Below are 18,836 nucleotides of genomic sequence, written 5' to 3'. Positions count from 1 at the left end.
GACAGTATTCCTTTACAAAACAAAAGGAGTAAAATTCGTTAGTTGGTGTCCTGCAAAAATACATAAAATTTCAAAAGTTTACTTGAAACAATGATGATTTAATTATATTTTTGAAAGAAAATCTCCAAGGTACGAAATAGTTTAAAAAAAAAAAAAAAAAAAAATCAAGTAGTGCAATGCAAAAAAGTTGTAACACGGCATCAACGTAAGTCTTCTACTTTAATTTCAATCGATCTCCTTCCAAAAACACAATTAAAACAACTATTTCAATCTTCAAATAACCAATAGCAACTCATGTACATTGCGAATAAAACAACACATAAGTTAAAAAATGACGCACAATACTATGACATCCACCTCAGACAAATGCTTAAAAAAAAACACACATACATCGTACAATATTACAACAATAACCAATCGCAATACTAACTAACTAAACTAACTAACTCTATGGCCTATGGAACCCGGAGGTTCAATGCCGCGTTCACAAAAGCTCTCCACTGACTTCTATCCTTAGCTAACTGCATCCAGTTTCTACTCTGTATTCCAATCTCTGCGAGATCCATCTTAATATTGTCCTCCCATCTGCGCCTAGGTCTTCCTAATGGTCGTTTTCCGATTGGTCTTCCAGTCAAGACTGAAAGCGTTCCTACTTTCTTCCATTCTAGCTACATGACCTACCCATCTAAGCCTCCTAGACTTGACGACCCTAACAATGTTGGGTAAACCATATAACTTATGTAGTTCCTCATTATGAAGTTTCCGCCATTCCCCATTCCCGTTCCTCTTGGGTCCGAATATTCGTCTCAGGATCTTGTTCTCAAATACTTTCAGTCTGTGTTCTTCCCTCAGAGTAAGTGACCATGTTTCGCAGCCATACAGAACTACAGGCATGATTATCGTTTTGTATATTTTAAGCTTCAAATTTCTCGACAGAATTCGCGACGACAAGAGATTTTGAACCGAATAGTAACACGAATTCCCTGCTTTTAGTCGACATTTAATTTCTCCGTGAATATGATTTTCCTCTGTTAATATTGTTCCTAGATATTTGAAAGTATCCACTTTATCAAAAGTATTATTTAGTATTTTAACGCATCCATAATTTGCTGTATTCCGGTCCCGACGCACTTCCATGTATCCGGTCCCGACGCACTTCCAATCGCAATACTTAACCCTTTATTTGGCACTGTTGCTCTCAAGCAACATCGCATTCTATTGCTTTATCCGCACGAATTTTACAACTTCAGTGACCATTTAATTGGTATTATTGTTTTCATACCATATTCATATACATGATTTGTGGGTCGCTTGTTTAGATATTTCTAATCTTCGTCAACAGGGGACAGTCAAATTTAGTATTGTAGAAGCTTTATCTCCTACGTTATGCGAAAGTTCTTTTTTTTTTTTTTTTACTTCTTTTTTTGTTTTGTTTCTTGCTCTGTAGGAAGATATTTCAATTAAACTGCTGCTAATTACTGAAAATATTCTTATGATATTTGAGGATAATAAGGCAATGCTGCTTAGCAGCAACACATAAGACCTACTTTATGGCAATGTTGCTTTGAAATAAACATCTTGTATTTTGTAACACAAGTACAAAAATACTTTACAAATTACGAAATTATGATTAGGGAAGACATGGTTCAACCATAAAAGCAAACTAAATGTTTTAATGGTAATGCTATCAATGCTTGCCAATTAAAGGGTTAAAACCATGAATCATTATATAAGTGTGCTAACAACTCACTCTCAACCAAACCCAAACACACCATCTCGAAGTACGTATTAATTTGGGTTCAAAACATTCTCTATGGAGTGACGGAAATAATAGAAATCAATGAATAAATACAAAACTAATCTTTATGTTGAACTTCTTTTTAACACGAATAAGTTGACAAAAGGCAAACTAGTAAAAAATTACTCTCACGAAGTGTGTATTCACTGAACAACAAAACATTCCCACAAAAAAAGAGGAGCAAGTGAGACAGCAAACATTGACGACAAGACTTAATATACAGTAAGTAGTTTACATATTAAGGGAGGGTAAGCCCATCCCTTCTCCCATCACAGAGTAAAGACTAGCATTATTATTATTGAAATAAATATTTGGCTATGTTTAACAATTTTACAATAACAACGTAAAACACCAACGTCACCGAACTACTTTCATAACAATCCGCCTCACAACACTAACTAACGAACCAGACCCAACAGAACTACCTTCAAATAATTCTTGGGTAAATGGATAGCGTTCTAACTTGTAGTGCTAAAAATCGGAGTACACTCCATATTACATTGGTATGTGGTTTGATTCCACGTTACATTGTAGATCCATGTCCCATATATATAGGGGCACGAGTTTTTCGCACTAAGAATTTGAAAATTTCGCGAATCGTTTTTCATATTTCGCATTTTGTCGCATTTTCCAAATAAAGTTTCGCATTTTGTGGAAAAGATATTTCCTGACATTTTAAAAATTGTTCCTTTTATTCATAGATCACTACAGAAATAAACCATTAATTACCTAAAAACAAAATACACTGAACATTTCACTTGACACTGTAAGTTTCACTTATAGAAAATTAAGCATTAAACATAACCATCTTACATGTTTCAACATTTTCCTCCTTCATTGCTCTACGTTTATCACTTATTACAAATCTATGCCATTGGTTAGTTAATTAAAACGGCTCCTCCCCATCCAGCTGCGATGGTGATAGCTAACGCGCAGCACGTTTTCTATAGTCGTGTCCAAATCACCCAAAATGCACCATTCATGTCACGTTCTACAGTTCTGTCAGAGGAAAACTGGCATTTTTAAATTGATGAAAACTTATTTTTAAAATTTCGCGTTATATCGCGTATTGTTAGAAATTTCGCGCTTTATCGCGCAACGGAAATCAATGGAAACACACACAAAATATCATAAAACGTCAAAGAACTGGAAATCACTAAATTGTGAAGCATTTCGTTTTATCGCACATTGCGAAAATCTTGTGCCTCTACATATATCCTTGGTGTATTATTATTATTATTAAAGGTACATTGAACTCAAACCAACACTTGCAACTTACAATTCTAATTAGATCTGTGTGTGCAACATTGTGGTATAAATCTTCCAAACTTTCAATGTATATTTTGCTCCCCTAGCTACTTGATTTGATAGGATGTAGATTACATACTAACAAATTGTACTTACCAAAAACACCCATGTCACAATTCCACCGTGAACGTTTCGCTAAAAAGTTATTGCCCATCCTTAGAATAGATCCTTTCAGAAAATTAACGGTGCTACACGAACTACATTATTGTTGATCACTTAAGCACTTTCAAATAGTAATGTTTCAACAAAATTCTCCTTGTACTTTATATCTTCTATTAATGTACACTAACCTATGTCTTGTAAAGCTGGCAAATTATAAATTAATAGAACATTGAAATCTCACTTGTTTCATCTAGGTTTCATTTTAAGGGCAAGATAAAAAAAAAAAAAAATGGATACAGATTTTAAATTTTTAGGTCATAGCGAGTCCTAAGATTTTAAGGGCATATTTCAAATTTGTAGGTCAGAAGATGCCAAGGTTCTCAAGGCCCAAACATGTTTATCAGCGAAATGAAAAATAGGTGAGATATTAAATCAATGTCTGATTAATTGTATTAATCACCAACTTTAAATGGTATAGCTTAGTGCTCAAGAATAGGAGATAGGAAGGTACAAGGATAATTTCATGAAAACATTATTACTAGAAGTGCATAAATGGCTGTATACGGGAAAGGAAATGAAATGAAACCTTTGAGTGTTACGTCCCACGGTTATGCCGGTTAGGCTAAAGGAGACTATGAGTAATGAATGAAATGGTGGAATGAAGAAAGTGGGAGAAAACGGGAGAACCCCGAGAAAACCCACGCACACGGTGTTTGTCCACCACAAAGTTCACTTGGCGGGGGCTGGGATCGAATGTATACGGGAAAGGTTATCAACAGTCATATAATTAGTCTTGCAACGTTAGTATTCTGAGAGTATCCGTGCTGAGAATGGCAACAAAGCAGTATTCTGGAACACTGGTCCGCATCCCCATTGACTTCTAGTAAGGAAAGTAATTAACGTGGCTACTAACCTGTCTTCACTCGTTACCGCTCGCTGGTCATTACTATGTGAATTGAGTATTGAGCGTTGATAAAGAAAGGAACTAACATGGCTACTAACCCACCTAGTGTTCACTTATGTCTGCAGGTCAGCATTCTAAAACCTCCCCTAGTACCCTAGCAACAATCTCTTGCAGGTCGCGCTGGCTCAGTGGTAGAGCTCTGGTGAGTGAGCTTTGTGTTGGACATACACCGAGTGTGTGGACTTTCTCGGGGTTCTCCCGTTTCCTCTCACTTTCTTCATTCCACCACTTCATTCATTTCTGATCATTACCCTCTCCTTTAGCCTAGCCGGCATAACCGTAGGACGTAAAACTTAAAGATTTCATTTCATTTTCACGATCTTTTGCCAAAATTTTAGTTGTAGAATTGTAATCAGGGTGTTTTTGGTAATTAGACTCTTAATAGTAATGAAATGCTTAGTTAGTAACAAAATGTCTTACTCAAAAGCTTGAAACTATGAATTTTTACATGACTACTACTAAACATCATTACATTGTTCAATTTTCTTCCCGTTTATCAGTAATTATAATGTAAGGGCAAAAATACACATACCTCTATGTAACATTTTTTTGTGATTTTGTCGTTGAAATTACCCCACACTGTATACTCTTCCCTGTTAAACTCCTTAATTAGCGACGAAACCTTCTGGATTAACCTGTCGTCATCCACTTTAATATCAATGTTAATTGGAACGTTAGGAAATCTTTGGAATACATCTTTCAGTAACGGAATTCTTCTTTCTTCAGGATTTTCCGATCCACAATACGTATAACCTAAAAATAAAGAAACATATTTGATAAGAAAAGGAGGAAAAATGTTAGATTTCTTTCACGCATATTACTAGTCAGCAAATCTTAAGAATGAACCGCGAAATAAAACAAGATAATTTGCATGTGCCGTATTTTCTCTTTGCTTACTCCGACTGTATAACGGATTACCTAAAAAAGGCATGCCAGTATATCTCAAAAGACGGAAGTACGATATGCCCAACATACCTATTATTATTATTATTATTATTATTTAATTTAGTATATGTGTAATGTTGAATGCTCATGCAGAAAACTACAAATCTGATCCGAAAACTACAAGTCTACAATAGTTGTATGCCTTGTAATGCTGAGGACACTGGTTTCTGATTGAAATTTGTTAGTAACTGCTGGGTCAGTTTAAGGAATCGTTAGAACATTTATTTTCAAATTGCATAAACCAGACAACTATTTTCAGGGCCTACTTTCTAATTAATTACGCGTGAGATAAATATCTCTCCGTTATGAAGACGTTATTAAAAAAAGTGAGGGCTCTTATTTTTGCCGAAAAAAAAAGTTTGTACTATGGACGTGTCTGTTAAGGCTAGTTTCACTATATGTTAGAAGTAAATACTAAAGAACAGTCTAATTGGTTATTTGGATAGAAAGTAAAAAGATTAAGCTCCGTATCTATAAATCTCCCCTAGTGTTAAGGGAGACACCTAAAAAGATCCTATAAACAGGTATTAATAAACCTCACCTTCACCCTAGCAATCCCCTAGGTGTAGTCAAAACCTGGGGCCATGTCGAAGCATATAGGGAAGACAATTTGTGCTTTTTTTTTTCTTTTAATAATCTGTTAGAAGAGAAGGAAATTTGCAATATGGAAAACGAACGAAGATTCTTTTAACCTCATAAATTTTGTCCAATGTATCACGAACAGGCATGGGCTAATACCTCGCAATTTTCATTCTCTTCGGGCATTACAAGACGATATGCACTCTAGTGAACCACGCACGAACTCCATACAAACAACTACAATTCATAATCCACAAACAGGGCTTCCCGATCTCAATTCTTTACTGTTATGAACATAAATGTGGGAACGCAAATGGTTGTTTGTATATAAAGGAAAATATACAGTAATTGATAGTCATAGCTTATACTCCACTCAACTTTTTAAAAAAAATGACATTTCAAAATTGTTTATTAATTATGTAACATTAAGAAGAAAATTTTATTACATTTCCTTATTACAGAAAACTTTATTACATTTTATTTATTATTTTATTTCCAGCCTTCACATCACAGCTTATGCGTTAAAACAGCGTTGTTACATCTCAATTCCGTAACCACCTAGGTTCTTACTTAGTTTGTTAATGCTGTTTCTAAGCGAACCCCTGGATGTCCCCTCGATGGTTAACACTTAGAGAAGAAACTTAGGAAAGATTTATAAATATGTGTCTAAGTGTATTTGTTACGCAGACGCTAAGGCTCCTACGGTTAAATCTAAATCGAAAGTTGACGTTGTCAGAAAGCTTCAAAAGCTTGAAAATAAGTGAAGAAAATATAAATATTAAAAAAGACGAAGTGATTGCATGAATGGAACTGTAGAAAGTAAAAGAGTTTAAAGGGTGGATAGTAGAATAAGTGAATACTTTCCGGTATTTGTAGACTACTATTTAGAAAACTACCGTCTTACATGGAGTGCTGAGGGAGAATTTTCTCCCATTAGTTCTTTTAGCGTGATGGCGGTAGTAAGAAGCAGAAGATATTATTTTCAGTGTTGTCAATTGGGAAAACATATTATTACTTACGCACAACCTTTATTATTTATTTACTTTATTTTAAGGCAGTTTTAACGTCCCATGCTGATAATGTTACACTAAGTAAAAGTTAAAGATGGCGGACAGTGTGTCTGGTAGTTTGGATGGTCTCCATATTTCTGGTAAAAATACAGATAACACAAAGTGTGGTAAATGTAAAAGAATATTGAAGAACGGTATAAAGTGCGCAAGATGCCAGGAATACTTTTATTTTCGCAAGTGCAGCTTGATTGACAAAAATACTAGTGTTTTAACTTGGGTATGCATCCCGTGTAGTAGTCGAGAGGAAACAAAAGACAATCAACAAGATGAAATGTTATTTTCAGTTGAAGTTATATGAAGAACTATCGTCGTTAAGAAAAGTTGTTGAACTCTTAGGACAGGACGTTCATAAACTTCAACACCAAAGACAGTTACAGAGTATCGTTACTGACTGATGATGATGATAGTGCCAGGCTAAATAGTAAAACCTGAAGTGACGTTGTAAGAAAAAATGCTAAAGTTCCAGAATCAACCAAATACACTGTATCACCTCAGAGTACTTCTTTATTTCAAAATCAGTATGTTCACAAAGGCGAAGCTGTCATAAGAAGTGAAAATTTTATTGCCTCGTGTGATGTAGTAGAATTCTCTAGTCCTGTTGTTAAACAAAATTCAAATATGTCCAACGGCGTTAAAAGTAATAAATGGACTACAATACCGGTGAACAAGAGAAAGTCGAATAAATGTAATGACAGTATGCAGTTGTCAACCACCCCACTAAGAAATCGATTTCTTGCCCTTGACGTTGAAGTATTGAGTGTCAAAAACAAACCAGTGGATAATTTTAGTCTTCCTTGTACAAAGAAGAATCGTGTTCAAGACAAGCAAGTAAAGGGCCCGTCAACAACGGGTATGATTCGCATATACGCTGACAGTCAAGGAAGTATTGTAGCCTCTAGAATTTACCATCAAGGATATCAACAAGTCAAAGGAACTATAAAACCAGGTGCAACCTTCAAGTATGTTAGTACTGAAACTACTCACGAATATGCTGATATGGGTGTAAAGGATCTCGTAGTCTTTCTAGCAGGTACGAATGATATTGCGAAGAATGAAGCCAGTGTATTCCTACAGACACGAAGAAGACGACTACTAGTTTTGTTAGTTACTAAACGACTACTAGTTTTGTTAGTTACTAATGTTCTTATTTTCACTGTACCTTATCGCTATGATTTACCAACGTGGTCATGTATTAACGAAGAAGTGAAACGTGTGAATGAAGAAATCTACAAGCTTCCCAAACATTTCAGAAATGTCAGTTTAGTTGATCTAAGTAAAATTGGCAAAAGGTTTCATATTACACATGGATTTCATCTTAACGCATGAGGTAAGATGTATGTAAGTAATGAAATAGTAAATGTTGCATGTCAAGTACAACCAAATATGTGCAAGGGTAGAATAGTAATGGAGTGGCATGAACAGGGAAACTTGTAAATGAACCTGTCTCCATTGTCATGCCAGAGTAAGTCTCACTATGGAGTCAGGTTAAACATTCTACCCTTGTACAACCTCTTGAATGTAATTTGCATGACGTTGCAAATAATGTAAAAAGCACCTGTACAGAACACAATAATTCAAAGCTTTTGCTGTTTCATATTAATATTCAATCCATAAGAAATAAGTTGTCAGAACTAGATATGTTTTTAAATGATTTTCCGTGTCATATACTCTATGTAAATGAACACTGGCTAGTAAATGAAGAAATTAGTATATATGTACCTACTAATTATAAATTAGCTGCCATCTATTGTAGAAAGACAATGATTCGTGGGGGAGTTGCGATCTATCTAAGACTAGATACAGTAGTGGAATATAAAATATTCGACACAAGTATGTTTTGTATAGAAGGAGTAATTGTCATCATATTCAACAATATTAAGCTAATAGTTATCTCAATTTACCGCATCCCTGACTCAGATCTAAATGTGTTTCTGATGCAGTGGGAAAAGCTTACGAGTTCGATCGAAAGGTATAAGGATTATAAAGTTGTGTATATGGGTGACATAAATGTTAATGTCAAAATTGACAATTTAGGTACAAGGTCAGTATGTGATACTCTTAGATCCTTAGGGTATTACCACGCAAACGACCAACCTACAAGAAAAGAATCCTGTCTTGATAATGTCATAACGAATGTAAATAAAATTAACATATCCTGTGGCACTATAGAACCATCTTTGTCAGATCACAGTGGTCTTTGGCTCATAATGTCTACAATTGATAGGGGTGAATCGATTACTAATGAAATAAGCTATAGGTCCTTTCGATGTTAAGGTCTGTTTTAAGTGAAATTAACTTAGACGAAAAGATACTAGAATGTAATGACGTTTCATCTGCCTGGAATAGTTTTGTAATTATAATTAATAAGTGGGTTAATCATTGCTGTCCAAGAATATTTAGAAAAGTTAATTATGGTAAAAAACAAAATAAATTGGTACACTCCAAACCTAGCTAAACTAAGGGAAACCAATATTAATTTACATTATAGGGCTAAGAATGGTGATGTGAAAGATAAAGAGAGAATCTACAGGAAAGAATTACGTCAAGCAAAAATTAAGGCTAATGATGCTTTCATATCTAATGCTAACAATAAATGTAAAGCTGCTTGGTCTGTAATAAAAAATGAAATAAGTAGTGGAACTGTAAATGAACCAGTGGGTATTACGCCTGACGAATTCAACAATTTATTTGTAAATAACGTAAAAAATGTAAAAAAAATAATGTCAGTGGTAACAAAGACCCAACTATGCTAAATATGAGACAATCGGTGTCAGTGGTATTTAACTGGACGCAAGTTAGTATAGACGAAATATTAAAAATGGTGTTGAATATGAAAAACTCTCACTCCGAAGATTTCTATGGTATATCTACTGTAATACTGAAGCATGTAATTGACATTATTCTCCATCCTTTAACGTACCTTGTAAACTGGACTTTATGTGAAGGAATATTTCTTGATTGTCTCAAAATTAATATTACTGTGCCTGTATATAAAAAAGGTGACGAAACAGACCCTAATAATTATAGACTGATCTCGCTAGTGCCAATTTTTTTCTAAAATTATTGAACATTGCATTAAAGCCCAATTGTCTTAATTTTTTGAACAAAATTTCTTAATAAACAATGCACAATTTGGATTTAGATCTGGACTTTCCACTATCAAAGCTGTAGAGTCTGTCGTCTCAGAAATAATTAATGGATTTGAATCTTGCTCCTATACTTGTGCCGCTCTTCTTGACTTAAATAAAGCCTTCGATTCGGTACCACATGATATTTTAATAACTAAATTACAATCTTACGGAATAATAGGAATCGAACTCGGACTGCTAAAATCATACCACAACAATCGTTGTCAAATCGTTAAAATTAAAAATACGAGATCTAATGGCCTTAAAATTCTAACTGGTGTACCTCAAGGTTCGGTTTTGGGGCCTTTTCTCTTTATTATTTATATGTATGACTTGCCAAACTACTTACCGTGTAAATCCGTCCTTTATGCTGATGACACCACTCTAATAACAAATGATAAAAGTTTAAAGGTCCAGCAGCGTAAAAATATGGAAGCTGTAAAGATGTCTTCTCTATGGTTTCAATCCAATGATCTAGTTTTAAATAATTCCAAAACAGAAATATTCTATTTCTATCTGAACAATCTCACATATAACTTAAATAGCTCCAAATCAGTTAAGCTATTAGGAATACGTTTGGATAGCACACACACAAGAACTATGTATAAAGCTTACTAGGATTCTCTATCTGTTGAGGAAGCTTAGAAGAAGTGTGGGACATGAACTAATGAAAACATCATACTACGCTTTCTTTCATTCCCACTTACTATTGTGGAGTAATTCTACTGGAGCTCATTTTATTTTCAAATGGCAAAAGAGAGCGGTTAGGTGTATTGAAGGCTTACCAGACACAGTGTCCTGTAGGGAACTGTTTAAAAAATATCGATTCATGACTGTACCATCTATATACGTTTACAACTGTTTAATGTTCGTGAAAGAGAACCCTGATATGTTTTCTGTACTTGGAAATATACATGAATATAATACTAGGTCTAAGTTTAGCATTGATACTCCACATGTTAGATTATGTAAGACACAACAAAGTTACAATGGTATAAAACTCTTTAATTTGAAAAAAAAAAAAAAAAAGAAATGAAATCTTTAAGTTTTACGTCCCACGATTATGCCTGTTAGGCTAAAGGAGACGATGATGATGAGAGATGAGTGAAATGGTGGAATGAAGAAAGTGGGGGAAACGGGAGAACCCCGAGAAAACCCACGAGCCCGATGTTTGTCCACCACAAAGTCCACACGGCGCGAGCTGGGATCGAGCCAGGGACCCCAAGCACCGGAGGTGAACGTTCTATCATTGAGCCACCGCGCCCCCTCTTTAATTTGCTCCCTGAAACTACGCATGTAATGAATTTGACAAATTTCAGAAGATATATTAAAAATATGCTTATTGACTCTACTGTCTATATAGTTTGAAAGAGTTTGAGGAGTGCATGATGATCAACTCCTAGTATAAAGTTAGTGTAATAGTAATATTTATTATTGAATTACTGAATATTCGTTGTTATTGTACTTATTATTATATTTATTTCTTATATATTATCTTCTATTATTATATGTATTAATTTTATTCCTGACGAAATCTATTATAACATGTAGTTGTTCAATGATTAATAAAGTATTCTATTCTATTTTATTCTAAAGGCAATGATAAATGAAATGGGAAGAAATAGTTATCAGAATGAAAATGCACCTAAAAGGGAAGGCACAACTCCGGGAAAACCACACACTGTTCATTACAAAACCTACGTTACACGTCCAAAACTTTAGTTACCATTCATTTTTTGAAATACTTGTGTATTCTATACACAATTCCACGAGCCTGCTCTTTCAGAGGCTTACATCTTTCACTGTTGATTATAGAATAAATTACGTTCTCAGTTTTTCTAAATCAGCTAAGTATGAACCACACAAAAATACACTACACCGCATCTCTGCGCAGAATTAAATATAATAACGCAGGCAATCGGTAGTTCGAACATGGCAAGCTTACGAAGGAAAGAAAAGCATGAAGTGAGGTAGGACAGTAGACAGGCAGCTGAATAATATACCGTTTGATAATGAAGGTCATTCACTGCACATTACAGGAAGATGCAAATGTCAAACTTAAAGTATGTTTTGTAGTTATGTATTTAAAAAAAAAAAAAAAAAAAAAAAAAAACCTTATTTAACAAGGCATAGTAAATACTTCTTTAATACACAAGAATTTCAGGCTTAATTCTCAGTAGCATGTGACACATACTTTTGAGTTAATAGTATGTTGTGATCCATACTTCATATTACTAGGATTCATTATACCACCTAGGTAATTTCTAAGATTAATTAAAAATTTTTAAAAAATCTTTCAATGTATCCTTTTCTGACCAATTGCAGGTTACACATTTTTTGAAGCACTGACCAAACGAAGATTTCAGGGAAGGTAAATCAGAAGCCTGTAACTTGAAAATCATGACAACATGGAACATTGGATATATATAAAATAAATAAATAAATAAATAAAATAAAAAAATATTCCATTTCATACATTGTGCAAGAATAGGGAAGAAATTCCTCGTATCCTAATTTCTAAGTTGTCAAAATCTGTTGCAGAACAAGTAGCTGTACTGTACCGTTATCTACAATGTTACTTTTATTTCTAAAATAAACTAATTATATGCATAGTCTTTAAGAAATATCATCAACACGTAACATTCTAAAAAATTAAACATTTAACTATCATCCAAGCTGAGAAATCTAAGTACAAGCATGCCAATTTTTAATTTAATTTTACTCATTTTTTATGACAATTACAGTATTTATGGAAAGAGAATTCCAAAACCACTGTTATGTGCGTAATGAATTGAAGTCTGAGTATTTTTGGCACGCTTTTACGGAATATCCAAACAAATAAATTATTTAATATATGTTGTCTTTCTGTCTTAAAAAATTCTTTCTTTGCTCTAAACTAAAACCATAAACGACTTATTTTTAGTGTGAAACTGAAAATTCAAAATAAAATTTAAAAGCACGAAAACATAAATCTTACATATTTATTATATAAATCTTTGAGAAAAAAATTTAAAATGTAATACATAAACAATTTAATAGTCTATCAACAAAACAGAAAGAATGCGTCCAAGTTTAGCCCCAATTTCGTCTCTCCCTGAATTTGCCCGAACGTGATTACAAGCGATAGCTTCCGATGCGTAGAACACGCCTGTTAAGGAACCAAAGTGGTCAGATGCGTCGTTCCTGAGATATCGTGTTCCAAAAATGTGAGATGTCACGAGATAGCGCCAGCATCGAGGTTGAGAACGACGTGGCACTTCAGTTTATGAAGCTCAATCAGAAACATTCTCATCATCGGAAGCATTTTCAATGCGAAGAGAAACGTTGGACTATCTATGACTGGGCACAACAAACTCATAGTTGTAGCCGTAAAAGAAGTACCAAATAATGGTGGTTATGTGTGAACATTCTACTGTACGTGCTCCAGACTCGCAACAATGAGCTTGATCAACGAGTTCAATATGATACGGAGTTATATCTGTGACCACTATAACGTGATAGCTTCGCACTTTATAGAAATACCTTCGAGGCATTAAGAGGCGATCTTGCAACTGCGCCTCAATACTGGCGCCATCTCGGGGCATCTCACACTTTGGAACGCAATAACGCAGAATGGTGCATCTGACCACTCTGGTTCCTTCAAAGTCGTGTTCTATGCATCGACGCTATCGCTTGCACTCAAGTTCGAGAAAATTCATGGGAGATGAAATTAGGGCTCAAGCCTAATGCTTTGTTAGCCGTACTCTTTGATATAATACTCTCTTTCAGCTCAAAATTGATTTTATTCACATCCCCAGTTTTATGGAGAAGTTTCGTTTACGATAGTCAAGTGTTTTAAGTTAACAATTGGTAATTTCTGCATTTTAAATTTCAATGCCAATTTCATCAGCGGCACAGAACTAAATGGGATATCCCAACAACGCTGCAAATGACATGATTATCTACAACGTGATTATAGATGTAGGAAAGATGTGTGATTCATCATAACGAATTGAGTATGCTATGCTGTGAAATTCATAGTGTTGGTAGTTCTATTAGTCACACAACAAAACAACAAGGATTTTCCAGAGTACTGGCATTTGATGTAAACAGTACAGTTTGCAGTATTTTTATAACCTTATCTTACGGCAGGTTATAATGTTGAAGGACCACATTCAATTATTCAGATAGGCAAATATTTATTTAAACTATTTTCACTAACAGTTCTTTCAACTGTAATTCTAGCCTAAAACCCCGACGCTAACTATTATCTCAAGACAAGATAGACAGATGTGTCTACCGACAACAGTAAAATCCACTACGCTGATGACCTCCTTAATTTGGCGGAAAGTTTGAGACAAAATATACAATATATAGCATAACTACACTGAAAGTCCACCACTTGCGTGAGTTGGACAGCCTTTATTTAACCAAGAGTGACAAATTACGACAAGTTTCACTGCAAATGGATTAAACAAGTTGCTTTCAATAATAATAATAATAATAATAATAATAAAGTTATGAAAAGAAAGAAAAGAAAAAGTTTTAAATGTTTTAGTTTATAATTATAGAGCTAATTTTAAGTTTTGGTTTACGTATTGTTAAAAATGATTAACATTTTATGTTACAAATACAATTATCGTCCACTCGGTCGGAAAGGTGTAACCGCTTATTGAGGCCAGCCATCCTGAGTAGGTTTTTCCTGAGTTTTCCTAATTCACACCAGGCAAATGCAGGGATGGTACCTAACATAATGGTCCCAGGCTGCATCTTTCCTCTCCAATTCCCCGGGCAGTGTGGTCGCAGGGGAACGTCGTCCCTCATATGTCTGACAGGCTAACATGGCCCATAGATGCCAAAAACCCAGAAATCTAATTCCTAACCATACCAATTTATGGTCGTTGTTATCGCATCATGTAACATATCAGAAGACAGTTAGTCCAGTTTTTAATCATTTTGTAATCAAAATTGCCCGCACCAACTTCCCGAAAGACACACCAATGGTAAGAGTTACAGGGGTTGTACAAAAAGAATCTAAAATGTTTGCAAAAGTGTAAAAATCATACCTAGTAGGGTGTGGGGCCTCCTTTTGTATCCAAAACAGCTTGGATCCGACGTGGAATGGACGTATTCAGCTCCTGAATCGTGGTGTGTGGAATTGTGTACCATTATTCCTCCAAAACATGCTCCAGTTCCTTAAGGGATGCTGATGGAGGGTAATGAGACCGAACACGCCTTTCTAACTCAGACCACAATGGCTTAATGATGTTCTGATCTGGTGATTGTGGGACCTAGGGTAGGTGTGATAGCTCCTGGTCATGCTCCTCAAACCATGATTTCATCGCTTTTGCAGCGTGACAGGGTGTCAATTCATCTTGGTAGATGCCATCACTATCAGGGAACAATATTTGGGCTATGGGTATAAACTGGTCCCCCAAAATGGCCTCATACGCCTTAGCATTCATCATTTCATGCAGGACTATGATAGGACCTGCAGACAACCACGATATCACTGCCCATACTGTAACAGAACCACCCTCATGCTTTACAGTTGGGAGCAGATAGTCTGTATCATAGGCCTGCGACGGTGTTCTCCATACGTAAACACAACCGGTTGTTGGAAACAAGGTGAAGGTCGATTCATTGGACCACATTACGTGTTTCCACTGCTCATGAGTCCACGCCTTGTGATCCTTGTGGCGTGTTTCCACTGGATACGCCTCTTCGCATTTACTGCTGTGACCAGGGGTTTGGCGATAGCGGCCCTGCCATGAATTTTCATTTTATGAAGTTCCCGTCGCACTGTTTTCGATGAAACCGCGTTCTGTAGACCGGAATTGAGTTCAGACGTAATTTTCATTGCAGTGGTCTTCTTTATATCTGCTACAATCCGTTTTAATGCCCTCCGGTCCCTATCTGACAGGATTGTCTTTCGACCACTCTTGTGCTTTGCAGACGTCGTTTGTCCATGAATTTTGTATGCCCTCCTGACATTGGACACAGTGCATTTCGATACCCCCACAATGTTCGCCACTGTTCCCACTGAAGCTCCAACCAGACGGGCACCAACGATCATGCCTGTTTGGAAGTTTGTCAGGTCGCCCATTTTACCGCACCACTTTCACACCACGACACTCACAGGTGAGATGTTACTGCTGACGGAAGAGGTTTGTCCATATGACACATTGAAAACAAAAAACGATCGCAACCGCAACACGTGTTGTACAGTGGAGGGCCAAACTTACGTGTCCTGTATGAAGTGTTTTCAGATTCTTTTGTCTAACCCCTGTATTTCCATACAAGCAATGTGGCCAATCTCAAAGGCCGTCAGATTTGGTTACAGCTACATGTTTCTTTGCTCTCCTGAAAATTTGACATACAACATATTGCAGTATCATCGACGATATATTATAATTATAATGCTTACCTTTTAAGCAAGACCTTACAGCGAGAGAAGATAACGTGAAAAATAAAGATTAATGTTGTACGCCAGGTCAACAAAGATGTCCATTACCATATTCATATGAAACAGTTTGAAATCAATTCGAGTAAAACCTACGCTTCAGACGTGAGTTCTCTACTACTGAGCTACTGTGGCTCTTTTTAGGGTTAATAAAATTTAAAGAATTAGCACAAAGGAAAACTAGAAGATAGGCAAAAATTAGTAATTTTATAAAATGATATTACGTTTTAAATTTTATATTAGATTTATTGATTAATATTTTATCTGACGATTGTTTCGAGTTCTCTGTTGGGTAAATGGATAATAATTCTTCCCTTTTATGCTGAAATCCGATAGGAGTACATATGCTTCTGATCAAGTATTAAGTATAGGTCCAGATCCGTACGTACAAGGTCTGTACACTAGGCAAATAAACTACTGACAATTTTGTTAGCCTTTGCACTCGCCTTTTTCAGAGTTAAATAATACATAAATGTGGGGAATTCTGAGAATAAATAAATATATAAATAAAATCGTAGTTTGTTAATCCTAAACGAACATCGTTATTTTCAAAAATGGGGAAACTATAGTTCAAGTAGTTAATAATATACAAAAGAAATACTTCGGTTAAATAACGTATAGTGATTAGACTTAAGAAATGTGTAGAAACATATATAAAGAATAATTTTTGCAGGCAGAAAATTTTAGTATTTTCTGACAATAGCAATGTATCTCTTGAAGGAAACTGTCTGGTACTATTGATATACATAAATAAATCTCAAATTTAATATTAGAAATATATTCTAAACCACTATTTCCCAAATGTTCTCTTAGTGCTAAAGAAATTGAAATGAAATAAGTAACGGAGCTTTCGAAACACCTACAGCTGACCAGATGGCTTTTATTTGGTTAATGTATGTCAAATTAACTGCTTCCGTTATTATTCTCTTAATTTAAATAGCTTCCCAATTTCCTTGTAAGCTAAAGCAAGTTTGTGCCCCCACAGAATATCGAACCAGAGATCATCGCGTTAACCATTCGGATACACTGGAGCGCAAACTAAATAAAATATTGTAGAACTGACGTGGTGAATTTATCTCCTGAAAATCGTGCCACTACTTGGAATGTTTGGAAATTGTTGTTTCGAACATAGGTGGACTACAAGATAAGTAAGTAACTCAAGTAGGAACAACATGTTTGAATTATTTTGGATTCTGCTTTACAGTGCGGTCACAAAGGACAGGACTTACTAGGAGGGTCCCAACATCTACTCGGATTTATATTCGAGATGTACCACTCCCAGTAGAGCTGACCCTACTTACAGGAGCACAAAAAGCAAGCGTGCAAGCCATTAAGCTACTGAGAAGCTCTTAGTAATTTTCCTTTTTCTTCTTAAGAAAAGTGTTAGCCGTTCATTAATGGATTTCCCTCAAGCTGAACAAATATACTTCTATGTCTTTGTTCAATTTTACTTTTAAGAGCAACTGCTAATCAAAAAGAAACCTATACATCAAATTATACCAACATTGAGTTGAGAAATAATTCACGAGCACGTTTTTCTTTCTTCAAATTTAAAAATCCATGTAGAAACAAAACGCATTGGCAAATGTTTTTTGTTATTTAAAAAGAAAACTGTTTGCTCTACAAGATAGTATGTTTTGATTTTTCAAAAAAATTATCGGTTTTTAAGTCTTTTCAGAACATTAAAGACAAACTGGAATATCAAGCGGACAAAACTAAGCATTTTCGACACCATTTGCTTTTTGCATTTAATCGAAGCGTTAAGACCCCCAAACTGTTAATGAGATCTGCGTTATGTATGGAGACGGAGCCATGTCTGTAAGTATCACCTGACGTTGGTTTTCGCGCTTCAAGAATGGGAATTTTCATCTTAATGACGGAACACACATCAGTCAACCAACTGACTGATCACTTTCTTCTCGAAAATCCACCAGAGAATTGGCGGAGCAGGTGAATTATGATGCTTAAAAAACTGTACCACCATCACTCAATTGACAAGGTTCAGAAACTCAGCGTTCCGGTGCCACACACATTGAGCGAAAACAAAAATCAATCGCCACAGGTTTTCTCAATGAGCATTGCTCAACACATGGTCACGCGGTTTTCTTACCGCATTGTCACTGGCGATGAAAAATGATATCTTTACGTCTATACGAAGCAGAGAAAAGAATAGCTCAATCCCAATAAACAAGCGACTCCGCGAGCAAAACAAGACCTTCATTCTCGGAAAACCACGTTGCGTGTACGGTGGGAATAGCAAGGCATCACTCGAGGACAACCAAACACTCAATGTGGAGCTCTACGTTCAACAACTGCACTGACTCAACGAAGCAAGTCAGCAAAGAAAACCAAATACACGCAATGGTATTTTTCTGCGACACGACAACGCCCATCCTCATATTGCCAATATGACCAAAGATGCAAATTAAGAACTCGAATGGGAAGTGCTACATAATCCTCCATATTCTTCAGACTTGGTGCCGTCAGATTTTCAACTCTT

The 18,836-nt window shown here is 35.5% G+C and overlaps 1 protein-coding gene across 1 annotated transcript in view; it reads right to left on the bottom strand.

The window, feature by feature from the left end:
• Positions 1-18,836, bottom strand: part of LOC145694593 (lysophospholipase D GDPD1-like) — a 112,029-nt gene that overhangs the window by 17,385 nt on the left and 75,808 nt on the right. Inside the window, exon 4 of the mRNA XM_081770960.1 lies at positions 4,705-4,925. Within this exon, the coding sequence (XP_081627086.1) occupies positions 4,705-4,925 (221 nt within the window). The remainder of the gene's footprint in view (positions 1-4,704; positions 4,926-18,836) is intronic.

Source organism: Thermobia domestica, chromosome 9 (genome assembly GCF_964235325.1).
Source record: "Thermobia domestica chromosome 9, izTheDome1.hap1.1, whole genome shotgun sequence".
Taxonomy (NCBI): Eukaryota; Metazoa; Arthropoda; class Insecta; order Zygentoma; family Lepismatidae; genus Thermobia; species Thermobia domestica.
Note: the sequence above shows the minus strand (reverse complement) of the source record. Positions and strands in the feature narration are given on the sequence as shown.